The 19,887-nt window shown below is 43.3% G+C and overlaps 1 protein-coding gene across 1 annotated transcript in view; it reads right to left on the bottom strand.

Moving 5' to 3' along the window:
* Positions 1-18,272, bottom strand: part of LOC311239529 (ephrin type-B receptor 3-like) — a 57,781-nt gene extending 39,509 nt beyond the window's left edge. The window contains 3 exon segments of the mRNA XM_084327848.1: positions 690-1,362; positions 6,554-6,618; positions 17,818-18,272. Of these exon segments, the coding sequence (XP_084183974.1) occupies positions 690-1,362; positions 6,554-6,618; positions 17,818-17,875 (796 nt within the window). The 5' untranslated portion in view covers positions 17,876-18,272.
* Between the last annotated feature and the right edge of the window lie 1,615 nt (positions 18,273-19,887).

The following is a 19,887-nucleotide window of genomic DNA, read 5'->3' as shown; positions in this document are numbered from 1 at the left end:
GAAATGAAACGTCGGAGTGATTAATGCTAGCGTGGCAGTGTGTTGGCTCACGTTGGTCTGAGTGGTGTTAATGAGTGTGGCCGCCTGTAGATTAACTAACGGGAGGCCATAGAGGAAATTACACTTCCTCATAGAGGCTGCCGGCTAAAACCCCCGAGAGCCTTTTATCAGGCTTTGGCGGCAGGCTTTTAACCTTCAGCCGCCAAATGGCAACGAATGAGCTCTCCGGCGCGTGTTATACACTATTTCTCACGCCCAGGTGAGAGGACGATTCCCCTCTCTTTCTTTGCCTTTCCATGGCCTCCCTCCTCTCCTTGGCTGTTATTTGTCCCTGCGTTGGCAATTCACACCCATTAACTCCCACTCCCTCTCACAATATCTCTCTCCCCCTGGCTTCGCAATATCTTTCGCTTGCACTATCTTCTTTCTCCCTCTCACAAATCTATTGGCTGGTTCTCTTCCCCACTATCTACCCCCCCCCCCCCCCCCTGTCCTACACTCACAATCTCTGTATGCTGCTCCTCTCTGCAACACCTCATTAATTCATACTCTCCTCCACCCTCCTTCACCCCCATTCAGGAGCCACACAATAAATGCGAAGGAGAGGGGATGGACTGCGGGTGACTTGCGCCGAGCATATAAAGGAGGCTGGGGTAATTCAAGTCGAAACGTTTCTTAAATACACTCACCCTGGCACTGGGTGTCGTCGGTGGACGGCTCGAACCCAGCCATGCAGGTACAGGAGCCCACTGGGACCATCCATTCTCCGTCCCCATTGCAGTACAGCTTCAGAGGGACGGACACCTCCATGGCGTTGGACACGCAGGCCCCTGGGGCGATGACTAAGGAAGTGGCCTCCGCCCCCGTGGCCGTCTCGGGGAATACGGCAAAGTTGGCGATGGTGGTGGAGCACTTCTTGAAGAAGACCCTGACTGAGATGAGGGACATGCAGGCCCCCAGGTCCTGGAAGGCCAGGTAGAAGCCCGCCTTAGAGAGGGGTCCAAAGCTGCGGATTTTGGTGTTGATCCTTCCCGCCTCCAGCAGGGAGAAGCTCTCGTCGGGGGCGATGGTGTCTACCTTCACATAAGGGTTTTCCTTCCACAAAGGACTGACCTCCGTAGCCGTGTCACCCTCTGACTCATTGTAAAACATATTAAAGGTTTCCTTGCATGAGCCAGGGATGTTGGGGATGCTGGCACAGTCACGGACGGAGAACTTGAGCTCCACATAGACGCGCAGCACGCCCTTCCGGGGAATGAAGTCTGTCCTCAGCCAGTTGTTCTGGTTGGGCTGTTTGACGTTGCACACCTGGTAGGTTCTGATGGGGCTCATGGAGTCATCATAGCCACTCACTTCCTCCCACTGTGAAAACATTACAGAGGCTTATAGAGGAGCTGCTGGTAAACCTGGTAGAACTACAGTATACAGCAAAACATCATGGTAAACTGTATGAGTAGACGACACTGGGGCCATATTTGCGGTATAAAGGGGTTTAAATTAACAAGCATTTGTTTGTTAGTTTGTTTATACCAAATAATTTATTTTTTTTCTTCTTTAAAGAAGATTCTGTACAACATTGAGGTGATACAATATGATTTACATTTTCTTTTTTGAGTAAACAAACAATAATAATACAAATTAAAAATAAAAGTCTAAAAATAAATAAATACGAAGCGGTTAACCGTCTGTAGTGTGGTAGTAAAGGGGTTAACCTTCTGTAGTGTGGTAGTGAAATGGTTAACCCTTTGTCGGTGGCAGTGAAAGGGTTAACATTCTGTATTGTCACCGTGAAAGGGTTAACCATTTGGTAGTGTGGTAGTGAAAGGGTTAAAGGTGCTGTAAGTGGTATTTTTTTGTTTGTTAAAATAATAGTTCTACACTCAGCCATCACGGATATAGATACAGGAGAGAGAACCCCACACTGCAAAAATGGTCTGACGAAAATAAGAAATAAAAACTAGTTTAACACATTCGGGGCCCGTATTAATCCCACTCTATGAGGCCAGCTTTTCATTACAAGTTTTCACTGTGCGTGAGGTTGTTTGTAGAGCTAAATCTATATTTTATATCATTGCTATGTGTCCATTGTCATTGTCAATTGACAGTATAAACCTTCCCTTCAATATGCCATAAAGAAAAAAAAATTTCATCAATACTTCCCGTTTTATAGCATCGTAAATATGAACTATATAGCGCAATGGTCTGGGGTAATTCCTGCAAAGCGAGTTGTAGGGCGCTAAGCTAATAACGTTAAATCGATTGGCGTTTCGGCCCTACACAAGCTAGAGTTAAAAATCAAAATGCATATGATCGGTATCATGTTTCACCATGAATGCATGAAAGGGGGGGGGGGGGGGGCGGGGGAAATCGTTTCTGATTATTGATTACCAATAACGGCATTCGTTATTGAAACATCATACACTGACCGGGTGGATGGCTATGAGAACAAGGCCCAATCAGACTGACATTTTTGTTAAATCGCTCTTACCTGTGGCCGGTTGGATTCCAAAAAGAATTTCCCAGTTATTTGATCGCCATCTGGTAGATCGATATGTCCATTGGCTGATGCTATATTCCTTTACTGCATACTGAATTCGGCGTCGCAATAAGTATTCCAGGCGATCGGTTGAAGCCCTTGCTTCAGGCTAACAGAAAAGCTAACCCGGACCGGAAAAAAGGTGACACCCGGTCTGCAACAGGGGAAACTGCATTATCGAGACAGCGGCAATACTAGGATCTGGCCGGTACTGCACTTTCGGAGTCCCGATATGCCGTTTCCAGCCAAAATAGAGCTCTGTGACATTGAGTAGGATATTAAAATGGAATAAAAGCAAAACCGAGTTTACAACATAGATATACGTGGTTGGCCTTTTAACACAATGGCCGCCAACAACGAGTTTACTTCAGGATGATTAGATAATCAGCCGAAAAATTACAACGTGATGACTGGATTACAGTAAATGCATTTTTCTCGCCTTTTCCTGGAATTACTGAAAAACACCCAAACCATACTCTATTCAAAACGTTATAAAACGGAAATGTACGAATGAAAAAACAATCTGTCTCAGCCATGTTGACTAGAAGCAGCTCACTGAGACCCGACAGCATTATTAGACCCATAGATATAATATAAGATATATTTTAAGCACTCGCAAATGCCACAGTCTAAAACTATATCCATTGAATAAAGACCTGGCAATGAATGGGGTATTAGCGCCCCCTGCTGTGGTGGTCAATGTGTTAAGGATGGCGCCCAATCACGTATTTATACGTGGTTGGTCGGGAATGTGTTAAAGGTCCCATGCATTGCTATTCCTTGCACTATTTGGGCAACTTTACTAGTCTATGGAACACATCTGTAAAAAAAAAAATCCAAAAAATTCATTGTTTTGTATTTCTAATGAAGTACTCAAAAGCATAATTTTTCTACCCCACACAGTCTGCGAGTGGCAGACAGAGAGCGATAGAGAGATTGAGGGGGATACTAATTAAATTTCGCCGTGGGGGGCATAATCCCATGGGACAATGCATTGGTAACTTGTTTCAAATGACAATATATACCTCTGTGAATATTATTGTACGGATCGGAATATGGGCGTGCGCAAAGATATTTTGACAGTGATATGGAGTGCTCCCGACTGTGGGGAGAAGACACATCCCCGTGGCGCACACACATTTTACACACACTCCGTCTCCTGCCGCGGTTTCTTTCTCTCTCTCTCTCTCTTAGAGCCATATGGAATCCGCGATCACGGAATCGCGGACGGAATCGCGGAATTGAGCAATAAAAATGGAATCCACTATAAAAAAAAAATATTAAAAATTAAAAAATTTTTTTTTTTTTTTTTTTTTTTTACTTTTTTTTTTTTATGTTGTGGAACTTGTACAGCACTTTGTTCAACTTTGTCAGTGCTGTAAAGTTTAAACCTTTTAAAATCTTAGACAAACAAAACACTTTGCTTTCATGAAATATTGTAAGCCGTCATTTGAGGCTTTATAAAAGCAGCACAATGAACACAAATCTGTCAGTGCCGAGTCCGTCATCTTAAATAACAAACAGCATTGCTTGTTGTAGTTAACAAAGAGAGGCAGAGTTGATTTTGCTAAAATATATATATAATTTTTTATTTTTTTTTAAATAATCAAAATTTATTTTCATATTCGAATCCCATGCCCATCGAACGAAGCTTCGAAGCTTCAAAGTATTTAAGACGGCCCTATTAAATGGACTGTTATATCTTATTAAATTGTGGACATTTATTAATTCCCACTTATTAGACACTATTTCTGATGGTAACATGAGCGTACAAAGCAAAATACAGAATTCTGAAATATTAAAACGGAAAAAACGGAATTTGGAAAAAAATAAAATGGAATTTGGAAAAAAATAAAATGGAATTTGGAAAAAAAATAAACGGATTTCATATGGCTCTACTCTCTCTCTCTCTCTCTCTCTCTCTCTCCCTCTCTCTCTCTCTCTCTCCCTCTCTCGCTCGCTTGTTCTCTGCTGTCGGTCACACCCTCTGTTTGAGGAAGTCATTTCACTGCTCTGTTGTTGAGCAAATCGTGGGCGGTGACTACAACCACAGAGCCAATCAGATCACAATCAGCTCAATCAGCTCCTTGCTACGTCGCATTGCGAGTCAAATCAGAATGGCTTAGTTGAGTGAGGGAAGATCTCGTGAACTCGAGACTAGACTGATGAGTCAATATGATAATTAGAGACACAGACCACATTGATATACTCCCCCATTGCTAGGAAACAATGCTAAACAGCAAATTTGGCTTGGCAATATTTCTTGAAATAAGTAAAAATATCTCTCTCCTGATTGAATAAAGTGGGAAGGGATACCAGAAAATGTATTTTGTTTGTTACTTAGCCTACACCATATCAGTGATGGCTGTTGGAATGTAGATCTATGTAGAGAAATTGAATCAAATAAATATCACTTACAGCACCTGTCTGAAGTCCAAATAGATGTGTGTTGTCCATATGAGCACAAACATGTAGGTCAGTTGGTCTAGCCGGTAAATAAGAAGGAGCCAATACAGCATATTTATTTATATAGGGAGAGAACACACACTCATAATATAATCTTTTTTAGAGATTGCGATCAAAATGGCCCTTCTAGGATCTTTGGTTTCTAAATAATGCATGACTGTGCTGGTACTGACTGAGAGCATATACATTTTAGACGGTAACATTTCCAATATATCCCAGTGGTTATTCTATGATGTAAACAGCAAGTTATTTATTAAAGGGGCAATCTAAATGCAATGCCATCACTCCCATTGCATCATGGTAGCACACTGAGGCACTTCAAGTTAAGAGGAAAATATATTTCTTCCTAAGCAGCAGCACATCTAGACCCTGAGGAGTTCAGGTCTCTTACTTATACTCATAACACAATGCATTGGTAGCAAATATTAGAAATATTACAAACTATCACTCTGTTCAATAAATTCTGTCCTGGGGAAATAACCTTGTGAAAAGTCAATCTCTTTGATTTTTAACCAAATTCCTCCTCAGACCAAACCCTTCATTTCCATTACAAATTAGCTTTGCAGAAATTGATTATTTTCAACTGGAAGAAAATAATGCATAACTCAACACACGTCTCCAAGCCTCCCAAACGATGAGTCCAGGAGTCAGCATTATACCCCATAAATCAACAGCAGCGTGTTGATGCAATACCTCACGAATATGATAATTACCGGTCCCAAATGTATGAGCTTGTCAGGCGTTAGGAGAAAGGGCTGCCGTAGCCCCTCATGACGTATGAGTTCTTGGGCGCTAAGACATTCAGAGCCCGGGCCTTGTGGAGGAGAAGAAGCTAGACTGCCGGAGATTGTTTCCATGGCAACCCACCGTTTCCATTGACTGAGTTTGCGCTCACGTAGCAAAGACAAATTACACTGGCCGAGAGTGGGGGAGGTCTGTCAGGCTGTTAGCCCCGGGGTCAAATTCATGTTGTTTTATTTTCTCATCGTTCCTATGGGGGGGGGGGGGGTATCAACTGAAAACCTTAATTCCTGCCAGTAATTTGCTCTCGGGCAGCATTATAAAAGACAGACACATGCTTTTAGTTACCATGTTTTTGTGCATGTGTGTGTGTGTGTATCGGGGAGACGTATAGGGTACAGCTTACCTAAGGGTATGGTAATTACATGCTGTAAGTTTTTTGTTCGGGGGGTTTGTGGGGCGCTCGGAATACTGAGGATAAGCGCAAATGCGCGGGGAGGTTTGCAATTTCTAAGTTTGTAGTTGATGGGGTCTGTCGGCGCTGAAAATGCCACCACGTATGTTTCTCGTTTGTTTTTAAGTATCCGAGAAAACAAACATGGACTACGTAAACAGAGATGTAAAAACAGCGGGAGGCGTGTCGTTTAGGACAGAAGGGGCCGTGTTAACAAGCAAATGGAACACATGCTGGAAAAGAGGGGAACACAAGCAGAGCAATGGGTAGAGACAAACATAAATACACATATAAATACACACACACACACATCCACAGGAACCCACGTACTAACACACGCACACACACAAACTCACCCCGCTCTCTGGATACGTGGTCCATGCCAACTCTGTGGTCGCCCACCGACTGTCCATGAGGGTTTCTGCAAGCCAACAACAGGAGGGTTAAAGCCAAGAGTCTGGTGACAAACCATAACTTTAATGAAGTGCTGGGAGGATACATTATGCCAAGTCATTACGGTAGGAAAGGACCACACACCAAGTCTGTGTTCTGTTAAAAACACAGGTACTGCAGAGCTTTCTTTCCATCACTCAGCACACACACACACACACACACACACACACACACACACACACACACACACACGCCTTACTGACAGATATAGTGATGTGGCCTAATTAAAAGAACACGCCAACATTTTGGGAAATTAGCTTACCGTCTTCTCCAGAGAGAGAGAAGAAGATAGATACCAGTTTTCTCCCTGTGCGTTCAGTAGAAAGCTATCTGGCTGCACTTTAGCCTAGCACAATGAATGGAAGCGGACATGGCCGGTTAGCCTTCGGGAGAGGTGTTAGTTGGACAATGCCTAGGCTAACCGGCCATGTCCGTTTCCATTCATTGTGCTAAGCTAGGCTAAAGTGCAGCCAGATAGCTTTCTACTGAACGCACAGAGAGGAAACTGGTATCTATCTTCGTGTCTCTCTCTGGAGAAGACGATAAGTTAATTTCCCAAAATGTTGGCGTATTGTGAAAAACTCACTTTTGCTATGCTTGTTGTGCACATACTGTACATTTGTGTCTCTGATGGGAACACTCAAACTGTGAAATAAGACAAGCCCACCGGATTTTGCACCCAGCCCGTATTCAGAAACTGTGCCATTAAATGAGCCATTTGGACTTCCGTCTTTATGTGATGTCACATGAAAAAGCTCATTGCGATGCATGGCCCTTTACTTAACATTTAAAGAGGTGAGTAGGATAAGAAGTTGCTGGATCTTGAGTCATATTTGATCTGCAACACCTAGTTTGACATTTTAATCTGAATTTTGTTCCATTGTGAGCCGTTCCCTCACAGTTCCAGAGTGCAATGTGCGCTCCTTTTACTTGTGTGTGCATGTGAAAAACACACGTGTTTTAGTGAACCTTTATAAGAGTAAATTGGACACTACATTGTGCGAGTACTCATATTACTGAGTAATGTTACATTTTGCAGGTCAATATGGCCATCTGTTGTTGCCTATTGGGCGGTGCCATGTTACGATTATTTGTCGCATATTTATTTTATGCTAAATTCAGTGCCTTTGTTTTTCTGGACAATATTTGTCATTTAGGTAATTAATTGTATTTAATAAACATACGTACATAATTCTTTTTTTTATATTATCTTTTTCCCCCTTCTTTTTCCGTTTTTCTCCCATCCCAATGTTAGTCGTTATGCCAATTCCCAATCCCCTTCCTGGTCGTTACGCACTCTACCTCCTACCGTCGGTCTGGGAGGGCGGAGACTATCACAATATCACATGCTTCCTCCGACACATGTGTACCCAGCCCACCGCTTCTTTTCACCTGGCAGCACGGACTCTCACTGGGAGAGTGTAACGTGTGGAAGGTCACACTACCTCTCCTAGATCCTTCCCTTGCTGTGCAGGCGCCCCGACCGAACTGTAGGAGTCGCTGTTTACAACGACCAGGACCGCTTTCCCACCCGCTGACACTGCCAATTGTGTTAGTATGGACGGTCGGCCAACCCGGAGGCACCACAGCTGGATTCGATCCCACTGTCTCTGTGGTGGTAGGCAGACGCTTAGTCCGCTGCACTACCCGGCCGCCTGCGTACATACATTTTCATAAAGCAAGCCTATCTGTCCACTTCCATGTTGATACAAGTATTAAACACAATAACAATATCCCTTTACGGTACAGTTTGAACAGATAGAAAATGTGTGATTAATCACACTATGGACGATCGTGCGATTAATCGCGATGAAATAGTTTAATCGATAACAGGGCTGCACGATTTTGGGAAATAATCTAAGTGCGATTTTTCGGACAGATATTACGATTGTGATTACATTTGCGATTATAATATATATATTTTTTTAACAGCCCCACAGAAGTTTATATTGTAAAATGCGGCTTGCATCTGGCCTACGCGATGGGTCTGTTCGGGACACCGAGCCTGGTGTTTCTTTTTACCTGGGAATCGATACCGGTACCCAACGGTACCTTTTTTTCTGTACTTTACTCTCCCTCTCTGAAGTCTAAACTTCACAACACACGATCTAAAACCCATTACCTCCCTTTCCCAAACCGTTCCTACAACAATAACAACAACTTGCAAAGGAGATCGTGTATCTCAATGGGACTTCCTGGTTAAAAAAGAATATATAAAAAATTAAAATTAAATAAAAATTGCGATATTTTTTTTGTTGCGATTTGCTAATTGCATCATTTCAAATCGCGATTTCGATTTAAAATCGATTAATCGTTCAGCCCTAATTATAAACCAAGTCGAGAGAGAGAGAGGGGGGGGGGTACGCCTGGTGGGATTTCACATTTCTGTGTGCGACACTGGAGTCGCACAGCAGGTAGACAGGCCTCTGGTTGGGTGTTAAGAGGCGAGAGCAGCGTTTCCGTTAGCCGGTAATTACCGGTATTTGGCCGGCAAAATCTGTTGAAGTCCGACATATTTAATCTCTCCGGTCATAGTGTCCGGTGAAAATAGTTCCCTCTGGGCACAGTTTGATTATTTGAATTGTATTTGGATGGGCTGGAGTTGGGTGGCCTATGCGATGAACGAAACAATCATTGCGTTTGTTGTCGTTGCTTCGCTCAGCGAGAGCTTGCTGCTGGATTTGCGGAAGGCATGCAGCTGCAGACCCACAGAACCCACCAGCTTTGCTGGCACAGTGCGGTCCCCAGACCTGGAAAGCTGCTCTGCGGGTCTGCAGCTGGATGCTTCTTGCAAACTAACTGCGGCCGGCTCGCGCTGATAACAGCTTTCATTGTTGGACCGGCTGCTTGGTGGAGCAACGATGAAACGAATGTAATGAATCGTTCGTCGCATGGGCTATTTAATTTTGGCCTGTTTTGGTACGGTTCGGGTGGTCAAGTTATAATAATAATAATAATAATTTAGGACCTGCTCCAATGCGTATCTGCGATTAACCCATCCCGTCGTCCTTCCCCCCCAAGGGCAGCCGGGAGCAGACAGGCGCCACGTGAGCCGCGCCAGGGGACCAATCCAAGTGCTCCTGTCCGTCTTCGTCAAGGACGCCACAGCGTTAGCGATCTTGTTGTTGTGCATGTTTTTCCATTGGGTTTATCTTATCGGGGGGGGAAACCCTTGCGAGCACGGGGAGAACATGCAAACTCCACACAGAAAGGCCTGGGAGATACCCCACCTGGGTAACTGGCATCATGGAAACCTGGTCCCCAAGCGGGATTCGAACCCTGGACCTTCTTGCTGTGAGGCGACAGTGTTAACCACTACACCACCGTGCCGCCTTGTGCTTGGAGGGAGTTGTTTTCACCGGACATTATGACCAGCACCAAGTCGTTGGGAGGTGGATATATACATCACGCAAACCCACGATAATGTTGCCGTCTCTCTGCAAAATGTCTCAGTTCTTCGCTTGATATAATTAATACAAATGTCCAATATAACGGAATTTGTTAGCTCATAAAAATGTGATTATAACAGACTGCTGTTTAGTGTCGGACCGACTGCCCACATACGCGGTCTATTTTATTTCAAGTCAGCAGCAGCACGGAGTATCGAGGGACTTATTTTATTTGGAATATATTAATGACTGTATACGCAAAAGTAGCCTATAGTTTTAAGTAATAATATTATAAATCTACATGCCTTGAGGATGACATTCTTTATTCAATTGTTTTAAAGCTCAATAAACTATGACCGGAATTAATCTCATTTGTCCGGTAGATTGAAATCTTGCAGGTCACGGAGACCGGCAACAATTTTTTCTAACGGAAACCTGTCAGTTCCTGGCAAAAGGTGACCGTGGTATTTTTTTCTCCTCCTCCCAACTAGCTGTTTACGCCGTCTCGACGAGGTGAGAGGAGGTCAGACAAACAGAGAGTCAACACCAGGATCAATGAGCATTGTTGTCAGCCTGTCAATCAGTCAACATCTGTTTGATGGGCAAGTGAGGATATTTACGCTGTAACGTATCCCCAGGAACTCCCCTCTTGTGCTCAACATACATCTGTAATCAGACATGCCCCCATTGTTCCATTGTTTGCTGAGACATAATTATCACAGCAATTCCGTTTTTATGAAGATTCAAACAAACAAGAGCCATTGTCTCTGGGTAGCATTTGGTTGTTAACTGTGTTTAAGTGAGGTGTCAGAAAGTCTCTGCCGTCTTAACACACAGCATGTCCTGTGAAATACAACAAAACGGTAGAATATACATAGCCACCTCTTTTAGTAGGAATGCAAAGCGAATGTATTTTAATGAGTCTGTCAATGGCATAATGGCAAATTATATCATGTCTTAAGGGCACTTTACCAAAAGAAAACAATGCTTATTATTTTACACATAATCATAATCAACACCATGAAATGATGTAGATGATAAATAAATAGCAATATGCAGTCTGGGACTGCTACTATATAATTTAATTGTGCTGTAATTATTAATTAACACAACACAAGGATTCAATGTCCCCGATGACACCACTGGTGGCCATATTCAAACTCATTACTCTCAATAACTGTCAAACTAAATGAATGTGTGCAAAACGGTTTAGAGTTTTTGGATGTGTGCGAGATTATGTGCAAAATAATTATTGTATAAGTATTGTTTTTTGGTGAAATGCCCCTTTAAGGTAAATTAATCTACTTTAATCATACAGTACGTTGAGGTCTATGTCCTTAGCTTGTGTTTATTATCACACATACCGCTGTTGTCAGGTGAAAACCTTGTATCTCCATGTAGGGCTGCAACGATTAGTCGACATAATCGACGATGTCGATTATGAAAAATCGTCGACGAGATGTTGTTGCGTCGATTAGTCATTAAAAAAATAATAATAATAATTATATATATATATATATTTTTTTTTGCACTACCTATCTTTGTGAAAGTGGCTTCTCAGCTCTGGTCCAGCCAGCTGAAGACTTCTTAGCTTCAAAGCAAGTCTCAAAGCAACTCTGAGGTCATGCTCAATGTCCAATCTGTTCCTCTGCTCTGTCTTCAGCTGGACCAGAGCTGAGAAGCCACTTTCACAAAGATAGGTAGTTAAAAAAAAAATTATATATATTTTTTTTGTTTTGTTTATATAATTGGTTTTCGATTAGTCGACTAATCGAAAAAATAATCGACAGATTAGTCGACTACCAAAATAGTCATTAGTGCACCTTGTCCATTTATGCCTTGCACTATATAGTATTGTATATTAGTACACTGCACAGTATTGTATATTGTATGGTAACTACGTCTACGAACATTGTACATATGTCTAAACTGAACACTGTGACCTCTTTTTTTTCTTCTAATTTTTACTATGTTTTTATTTCATACTTATCTTGTCATGCACAGTCTCTGGAGCGCAACAGTAAGAAGCATTTTGTACAAAAGTATTCTGTACTTCTGTATGACAACTATTAAAGAAACTTGAAAACTTGAAACTTGCAGCCCTATCTCCATGGCTCCAAGGACCATGAAACCCATTCAAAACCCTATGTATAACTTCAAAACTACAACAGTGTCAATCTGAAAATGAGATTCTATTTCTTAATTAAGATACAAGGTTTAGGGTAGCACAGCGGACTAAGCGTCGGTCTACCACCGCAGAGACACTGGTATCGAATCCGGCTGTCAGCGGTCCCTCCGGCTTGGGCGGTCGTCATACTGACACAATTGGCAGTGTCAGCGGGTGGGAAGCCGGTGGGTGGTATTCTGGACGTTGTAAACAGCGACTCCTACAGGTCGGTCAGGGCGCCTGCACAGCGAGGGAAGGAACTGGGTAAGGTAGTGTGATCCTCCCACGCGTTACACTTCCCCGGTGGTGAGAGTCCTCGCTGTCAGGTGAAAAGAGGCTGCTGGCTGTCTCCTATGTATCGGAGGAAGCATCTGATAGACTTCAGGGCTCCCTAGACCGACCAGTGGGGGGCACATGCGAGCAACTACCAGGAAGGGGAGGGGGGAATTGGCATAACAACTAAAATTGTGATGGGAGGAAAATACAGAAAAATAGGAGAAAAGTGGATAAAAAAATTAAATACAAGGTTTTCACCCGACAGCAACAATATCATGTTTGTAGGACGCGCTGGTGCAGCTAAGGAGAAGATTCAGCCACAGACCCCTCAAGGTGCCAAGGAATACATTGCGACAAGGCTGGGCCTACACTGCACCCCTTACACACTGTGATCACTGTATTACAGTTGAGAGCTATTTCTGCACACATATTATACTGTGAATATTGAATTTTAATGAGAGGCTTTCGTAGCCCACTGTAGTATAATTTAGAGCTACTTTATTGTTGTGCCCAGCTGCTATTCTATGCCATTTTTTATTTGTTACTCTCTTATTCTACTTTATTTTATTTTTATTTCATTTTATTCAATTCATTTCCATCCTATCGTTGTTGCTGCTGCAAGGTTGAGAGAACACAAACCAAAGCATTGACAATAAAGATTTTAATTCTGAGAATTCCCTTCATACTAACTGCAATACGTGTCGACAATAACAAACGCTGCAGCGGCCCTGACCTTAGCCAGCTGGGTGCTAATCTGCTTCATCAGTCACACACACACCAGTGTACCGTGTAGACACACACACACCAGTGTACAGACACACACACACAGCATCCTCTTCTGGTGAGTTCAACAACTCTAACTTATTCATTATTATAGTTTTGTACCCCCCCCCCCCCCCCCCCCCCCCCCCGCTGCTATGGTAGGATCAATAAAGGAATATCTTTTGTATACTGTACAATCTGAAGCCTTGCACATTCAAGATTTCAAGATTCCAGATATTTATTCGTCACATACATACACGAGACATAATGAAATGAAGGATGCCATGCCCGCTTTGATTGTACAAATAATAATAGAATAAAATAGAATAGATAATAAAATAGATAAAAAAGTATTAAGATCAAATACAATACAATGCTAAGTTTACGGATTAAATGATGTGTATTATTTATTATTACATTATGTGTAACTCAGTCATATAACCATGTACATAACTATTACTATAACCCTGTACATAACTATTACTATAGCCCTGTACATAACTATTACTATAGCCCTGAAATTAATTAGTCTCCCTCTCTATCTGCCAGTGCAGACTGTGGGTGACTGTCATACAGCGCATTGCAAGTATGGGCGGAGCCCAGCCAAAAACAGCTTGGAATCTGGAAGTGCAGAAAATGCTGCTGGACTTGATTAGAAATACAAAACAATAACCTTTTTTTTGTTGTAACTTACAGATGTGTTCCATACTCACAGGAATTGTGTAAAATTGCCCAAATAGTGAAAGAAATAGTAAGATAGTTCCCCTTTAATATCTATATGTATATTTTACCTTGTATCTTATATATATATATATATATATATATATATATATATATATATATATATATATATATATATATATATATATATATATATATATATATATATATATATATATATATATATATATCTTTTTGTCTCTCTGTCTCTAACATATGCATTTTCAACAACCTAATTTCCCCTCTGGGACTATGAAGGTCTTCATATCACAACTTATCGTATGAGAACAGAGAGCGTATGCCATTTGCCTGCTGCAGCCGCTGAGCTTGAGACATTGACATGTACAGGGTGCCACCTAATTGTGACGGGTTTGAACAGAATGTGCATTGACATAAAACGCCAAAGGCCATTCATTCATCATTCATGAGGTCAGGAACCACGGAATAGCTGTCTGCACATTCAACAGGTTGGGGCCACAAGCCTGTGCAGCTGACCTCAGGATCCATGCCGTCTCTTCCCCTACCCTCGCTCCCAGCGACAGCAACTCAAGAGTCTGACTATAGTGTGTACTATATACTATACAGTATATATACTACTCTCACACGCAAGTCTCCATGGCCTGCATTTACCGCTCGCTCACCTAAAAAGGCCTTGCCTGAGAAGCGCTGCGTGCTACATAAACATGGGATATCATACATAAACACAGAGCACATTATCCAGCAGGGGAGAGTGACGCGTACACAAGCTTTACACCTATAAGGCATGACTGATCTGACACTATGACACTCTGGAATATGCCGGAATGTGTTTGGTTAGGTTTCGACGAGCGATGGCCTCTAACGGAAGAAGTCCTTAGTCGACTAGCAGTCACAGGACTTTACCCGATAATCGATTTGTTAGTGTCATAGGCAAATCTGTAAAATTGTGTTTCGCGCGTGCAGTCATGCGGAGTGAGCACTTTAAATTGAGTGCATGGCTGCATGCCAGACATGGGCTTATACTTTTTTCAGGAAATAACTCAATCAGCATGGAAAAAGATGAAAAAAGACTAAATGACAATGTCAACAAAGTCTTGGTTGCCTATACAGATCCAACCGGTGGACTAGATGGGGGGGGGGGGGGGTTCTGCGTGTTTTTTTGGTTGGTAATGTAGCATATTGTTTTCTTGTCTCTCTATCTCTGGAACTGGTTTCGGTTGAATTAGGATCCCATTTGGTCTTGAGCTCCATCCCCTCTTAAATCTACTATGCTGCTTAGATTCCCTTGCTGCCATAACTCAAATCCGGCCATCCCCCCCACCCCACCCCTCGCTCTCATAAATCTACATAGGGAGTTCATCTACCCCTGGGGTAAGAAAACAATTGTTCTAGTGTCCAGAGAGCATCACCACCACTACCACCCCATGGCATCATCTTTTGCCTTTTTGATCAGTGGTGCCAAAACGTCATAGAACTGTATTCTCACCGTGCTTTGGGAGCGAACACGGGCTAATGTTTTATTCACTTTGTGAGTGCGGGGGCATCATGAGAGGAAGCCCTCTCTTTGTATTACTCTCACATGCAGAAATAAACAAGGAAACATATTAAATATTAAAGCCTGAACAACAACAGCATCTCCACTGATTGGTGCATGATCAAATACATGTCCACGAACGGGCATACAACATGGGCAGTTTGGCTCTGAAACGCAACTTCTAAGAGGCCAAGCTTACAACTTAATTTGACTTGCTCTGAGCAGTAGTTTTATAATTTGTATGCTACTTGAATGCATCTCTCGCGGAATCACCATTTATAATCACGGTACAATTTTATATTCTATTTGATCCTTGCTGAGCAGTTTTTAAACAAGTCAAGCTGACCTAATTCTACATCTCCCCCAGGGGTGTTTGCATCTGCTGTTATGGGTCAACAGGCGAAACATATCATATCATATTTACAATAGAATGTAAGTGATGGAAGATGAGGATGAAAACCGTCATTGATACGAAATGACACAGCATTCCTCTGCAATAACCACATATATGCCTCGAATGTGCATTCAAAGCTGGGTTGGGCATCATCTTCAGCCATGCTATACAGCTGCTAGTTTATTTCTATGAAATGTGTTTTCTGTGTGGAAATTCTGTGCAAAATTGCATGAACCTTCGAAATACAGTAGCTCTACTTTAAAGACTTACTGCAAACAGGATTAATCCTGTCAAGAGTTGCTGAAAGATTCTTTTCAGGGTTGGTGTTTGTGTGACATCATGCACTCATTCCACATCGGCTTGTGGTTTTTAAGTCAGGACCCATATTATCCATCCAATGTCAAATCACCCCACTGAAGGATTTATTTATTAATTTTCTAATTGCAAACATTTGGCTAGTAAGCTAATTAAATATTCAAGCCATCTGTTGAATACACAGAGTAAGCGACCAAAGAATCATAGGCAGCCAAACTATGAAGCCCTGTGCCGCGCTGCTTGTCTCATCAGATCATCTGCCCTCTGTGTTTACCCTCAGAGGACTTAACCCCCCAGCGTTGAGTAACTGTAAGTTGTTGGGTTGGAAACCGGCTGATCATCAGGGCATGAGAGCGGCCCGGTGGGACTCGCAGAGGCTGCCGCCGCTGCATTGATTCAGTTGCTGACACCAGAATTGATGAGGGATCAAACTGGCCACGGTCCAGGAGAAGCAGATTGTACAGGGGGAGGGAGGCAGCGCCAGGGAGAGAGGGAGGGAGGGAGAGAAATGTAGCTACAGCAGCACAGAGAAGATTGACTGAGGAGTGGTTTTGTGCTGTTGGGTGTGAATGAAGTAGCTGGTGGGCTACACTCTCCCTGAAGCACTGTAGTCCCTCAGAGGGAAACAGCTTTAAGGCTGAACAGAACTTGTTAAATGTGTGACCTTCACTTGTCATGCAACATGTTTCACGTGTGTGCGTCCCATGGGACTTCACAGACAGGTATTGATCTGCTCTACTCTCCTGTAAGGACTCATTGTGCTATTTTGTATTTTATATTGTATTTGTATTTATATTTGATATTGTCTATAGTATATAGATACTGGACTGTATAGGACTGTGAAACTCTGTACCCCCCCATACTGCTTTGACACCTGAATTTCCCCAAGGGGATTAATAAAGGATCATCTTATCTTTAAGGGTGTGCAACTGTGCATGCTGTGTATCATTTGGTGCTAAAGACCCAACAACATGCATTCCCCTTTTTTTCTTTTTTTTGTGACGTGAAGCCATCATCAGCCCGCCTGTTTCCGTGTTACATTAACAGTGACTCACAAATCAATTTATGCTGAGTGATGAATGCAGTCTGTATCAGACTATTATTCTTTAGTGGAGGAAGGTGGGGCAGGTGAGGCTCTTCAGACAGCATGTGGGTGTGACAACAATAGGGATAGCAACAATGGCTATCCAACATCCGCAACATAGGAATGACAACCTCCTCTACACACAGATAGAGAATGGGATGCACGGCGAGCTGTTGACATGTGTGGAATGATTTCAACCCTGCAGCACAAAGCATACTCAGCGAAACTGCCAATTTAACCAAGCGGGTCCAGATTACACTGAACACTTTCATCATAGCAAAACATTGCATTGTTTTCATATACAGCCATTGCCACCAACCACATTGATCCATGTTTTCATGAATGCAGTGAGCTAAAGCAATGTTATTTTTTGTAGAATTATAAAATGAGAATTCAGTTAACTTTCTATTCCCATGCCTTATCTCCAACGGCATACTACCACATTTTCACGGAATTACATTGTCAAACACAATTCATCCAGACTAACACACGTTGTATCTCAGAGAGAGAAAAGTTAATACAAAACAAATGTTAATGGCCAGTTTACCTTCTACAGCCAACACCACGGGGACCACAAGGCTGCATACCCACACCAAGTAATCCATTGTCAGAAAACCAGATCTTGCCACATGAATAAAGGTGTGTATATACTGGACCCTTGGATGGAGACTGGAGAACACGAACCACCTAACCACCACGGGCGTTGCACGTTTTGTTTCACTCCTAATTCACATGTCTTTTGTTACCAAGAGAGGGATATAGCCATCCCATTCTACAACACCAAGTCGTGGAATAATGCAACCAAACAGTTTTTGCTTTTCATTCAAGGGATCCTGTAATTCCACGGAGCACTACAGCGCCCTTTCTCACACTCGGCTTGATGGCACTTTAACAACGATGCCAACGCGCTGTCCGAGGGCGCATCTCTCCGTGCGCGCATTCGCCAGAAATAAACCAAACCCGTTCTTCTAACCCAAAAGAAAATCGCAAATAATCCACTTGGTGCAACTCCGGTTTAGCTGTTGCTCCTCACGGAGTGTGCGTTGGAATGGCAACCGTCTGGGACAGAGAGGCAGAGGGGGGTTGGGGGGGGGGGCGTACTGACTGAGGGAGGGGGGGGGCTCTAGTAGGCTTGCCTGCCTTGCTGGCTACTCTGAGGAACATTCAAGTCACACACCCCTCCTAGACGCAGGGCATCGTACACTGTGTGAGAGGGCACTGGGGTGGTTCGATTCATCCGAGTCGAAAAACCTGAAATCTTGATGACTTGATACATTTTCGGCAGTAAATTAACTGTGGATATATTGGCGGAGAATGCCAATGCACTTCAATGCTTTTCAATGGATAGATAGCGCCTCCCGCGGGTTAGTGAGTGCTTTGTGAGACTGATCGTGTATCCCACAGTGATTTAAATTACAGTTGGCCTACGGGCTCCTATACCATTGAAAAGCACTCTCGCGGTTGCAAATCTGGCTAACATGAATATTCATTGTTTTGCCTTGAAAGGGGATATCCTCTTGATTGGAAGGTATAGGTATTGTTTTAACCGGGATTCAGCATGCACCATCAACATTTTTCTAAATCAATCTGTCATATTTGCCGTTTTTGACCAATCTCTCTGCCACTCTCTGTGTGTCATGTCTTTTATACTTCTCTGTGGGTCATCCCCTTCCTCTCCCTTTGAGTACATGTCTACCAGAGCCCCCATCCGCCCCCCAGCCTTTTGTCCCCTCTGGGCTGAGGGCTCCAGTAGTGTGTGTTGGTTGGCAGGGCATGGCTCACATTAATCTCATGGTGTGTTCAAACAAGGCTCCCCTTCACACTGCTAATTCATCTGTCTGCCACTCCCTCACGACTCAAGTCGTCACCGCCAGCCCCACACAACACCCCCGCCCACCACCCTCAGCCACCCTACCCTAACACCCACCCCCCACAAAGCCTGCACTGTGCCACAACTCAGGATGCCCCCCATAGCCCTCACACCCTCAACCCCCTCCTACCGTCCCAAAACATCACCCCCCACCACCCTTTTAAACTCCTCTCTCAGACCCCCCACCACACACCCCCACTCACTCCCTTTGTCCCCCCCCCCCTCCTCCCGGCTTTGTGCACTAATTAACTACAGTTCAGTTCCCAGCAGGCTTGGGTCAGCCCACTCTATAGAACCAGTGATGGACAGCTCTCTTTAACCAGCACCAAGACTATATGAAACTGAAACGAAAATATGACACTAGCCTCCATGGCAGACTCAATGAAGTCATTGTTCATGGGTCACACAAACACTGGGAGTGAAACGGTGAGAAGCTGTTTGGAAACGTTTTGGCACTGTGGTAGAAACCAGCAGGCGATGTTGGCGTGCGTATAGGCTGCCTCTTCTAAGGCCATGGTTAGACTGGTGTTTTTGTGGCGTTTTTTTTATACGTTTTTGAATACGTTTCATGTCCCTATTACACAGAAATGCGTTTTTTTGCGTTTTTTTGTGGATACGGCTGAAACGCTAAATTGTGTTTGCGTATTGGAGAACCGCTAAAAAACGCGCCGACAACAGCGTGTAGTCTGCATGAGCCGTTGTTGCGAAAACGCCCATGCGCAGTAGATACCATCTGCGTGCCCTTCC

Source organism: Notolepis coatsorum (genome assembly GCF_963971535.1).
Source record: "Notolepis coatsorum genome assembly, chromosome: 13".
In the NCBI taxonomy this organism is placed as follows: domain Eukaryota; kingdom Metazoa; phylum Chordata; class Actinopteri; order Aulopiformes; family Paralepididae; genus Notolepis; species Notolepis coatsorum.
The sequence above is the reverse complement of the archived record's forward strand: the minus strand, read 5'-3'. Positions and strand labels throughout refer to the sequence as shown.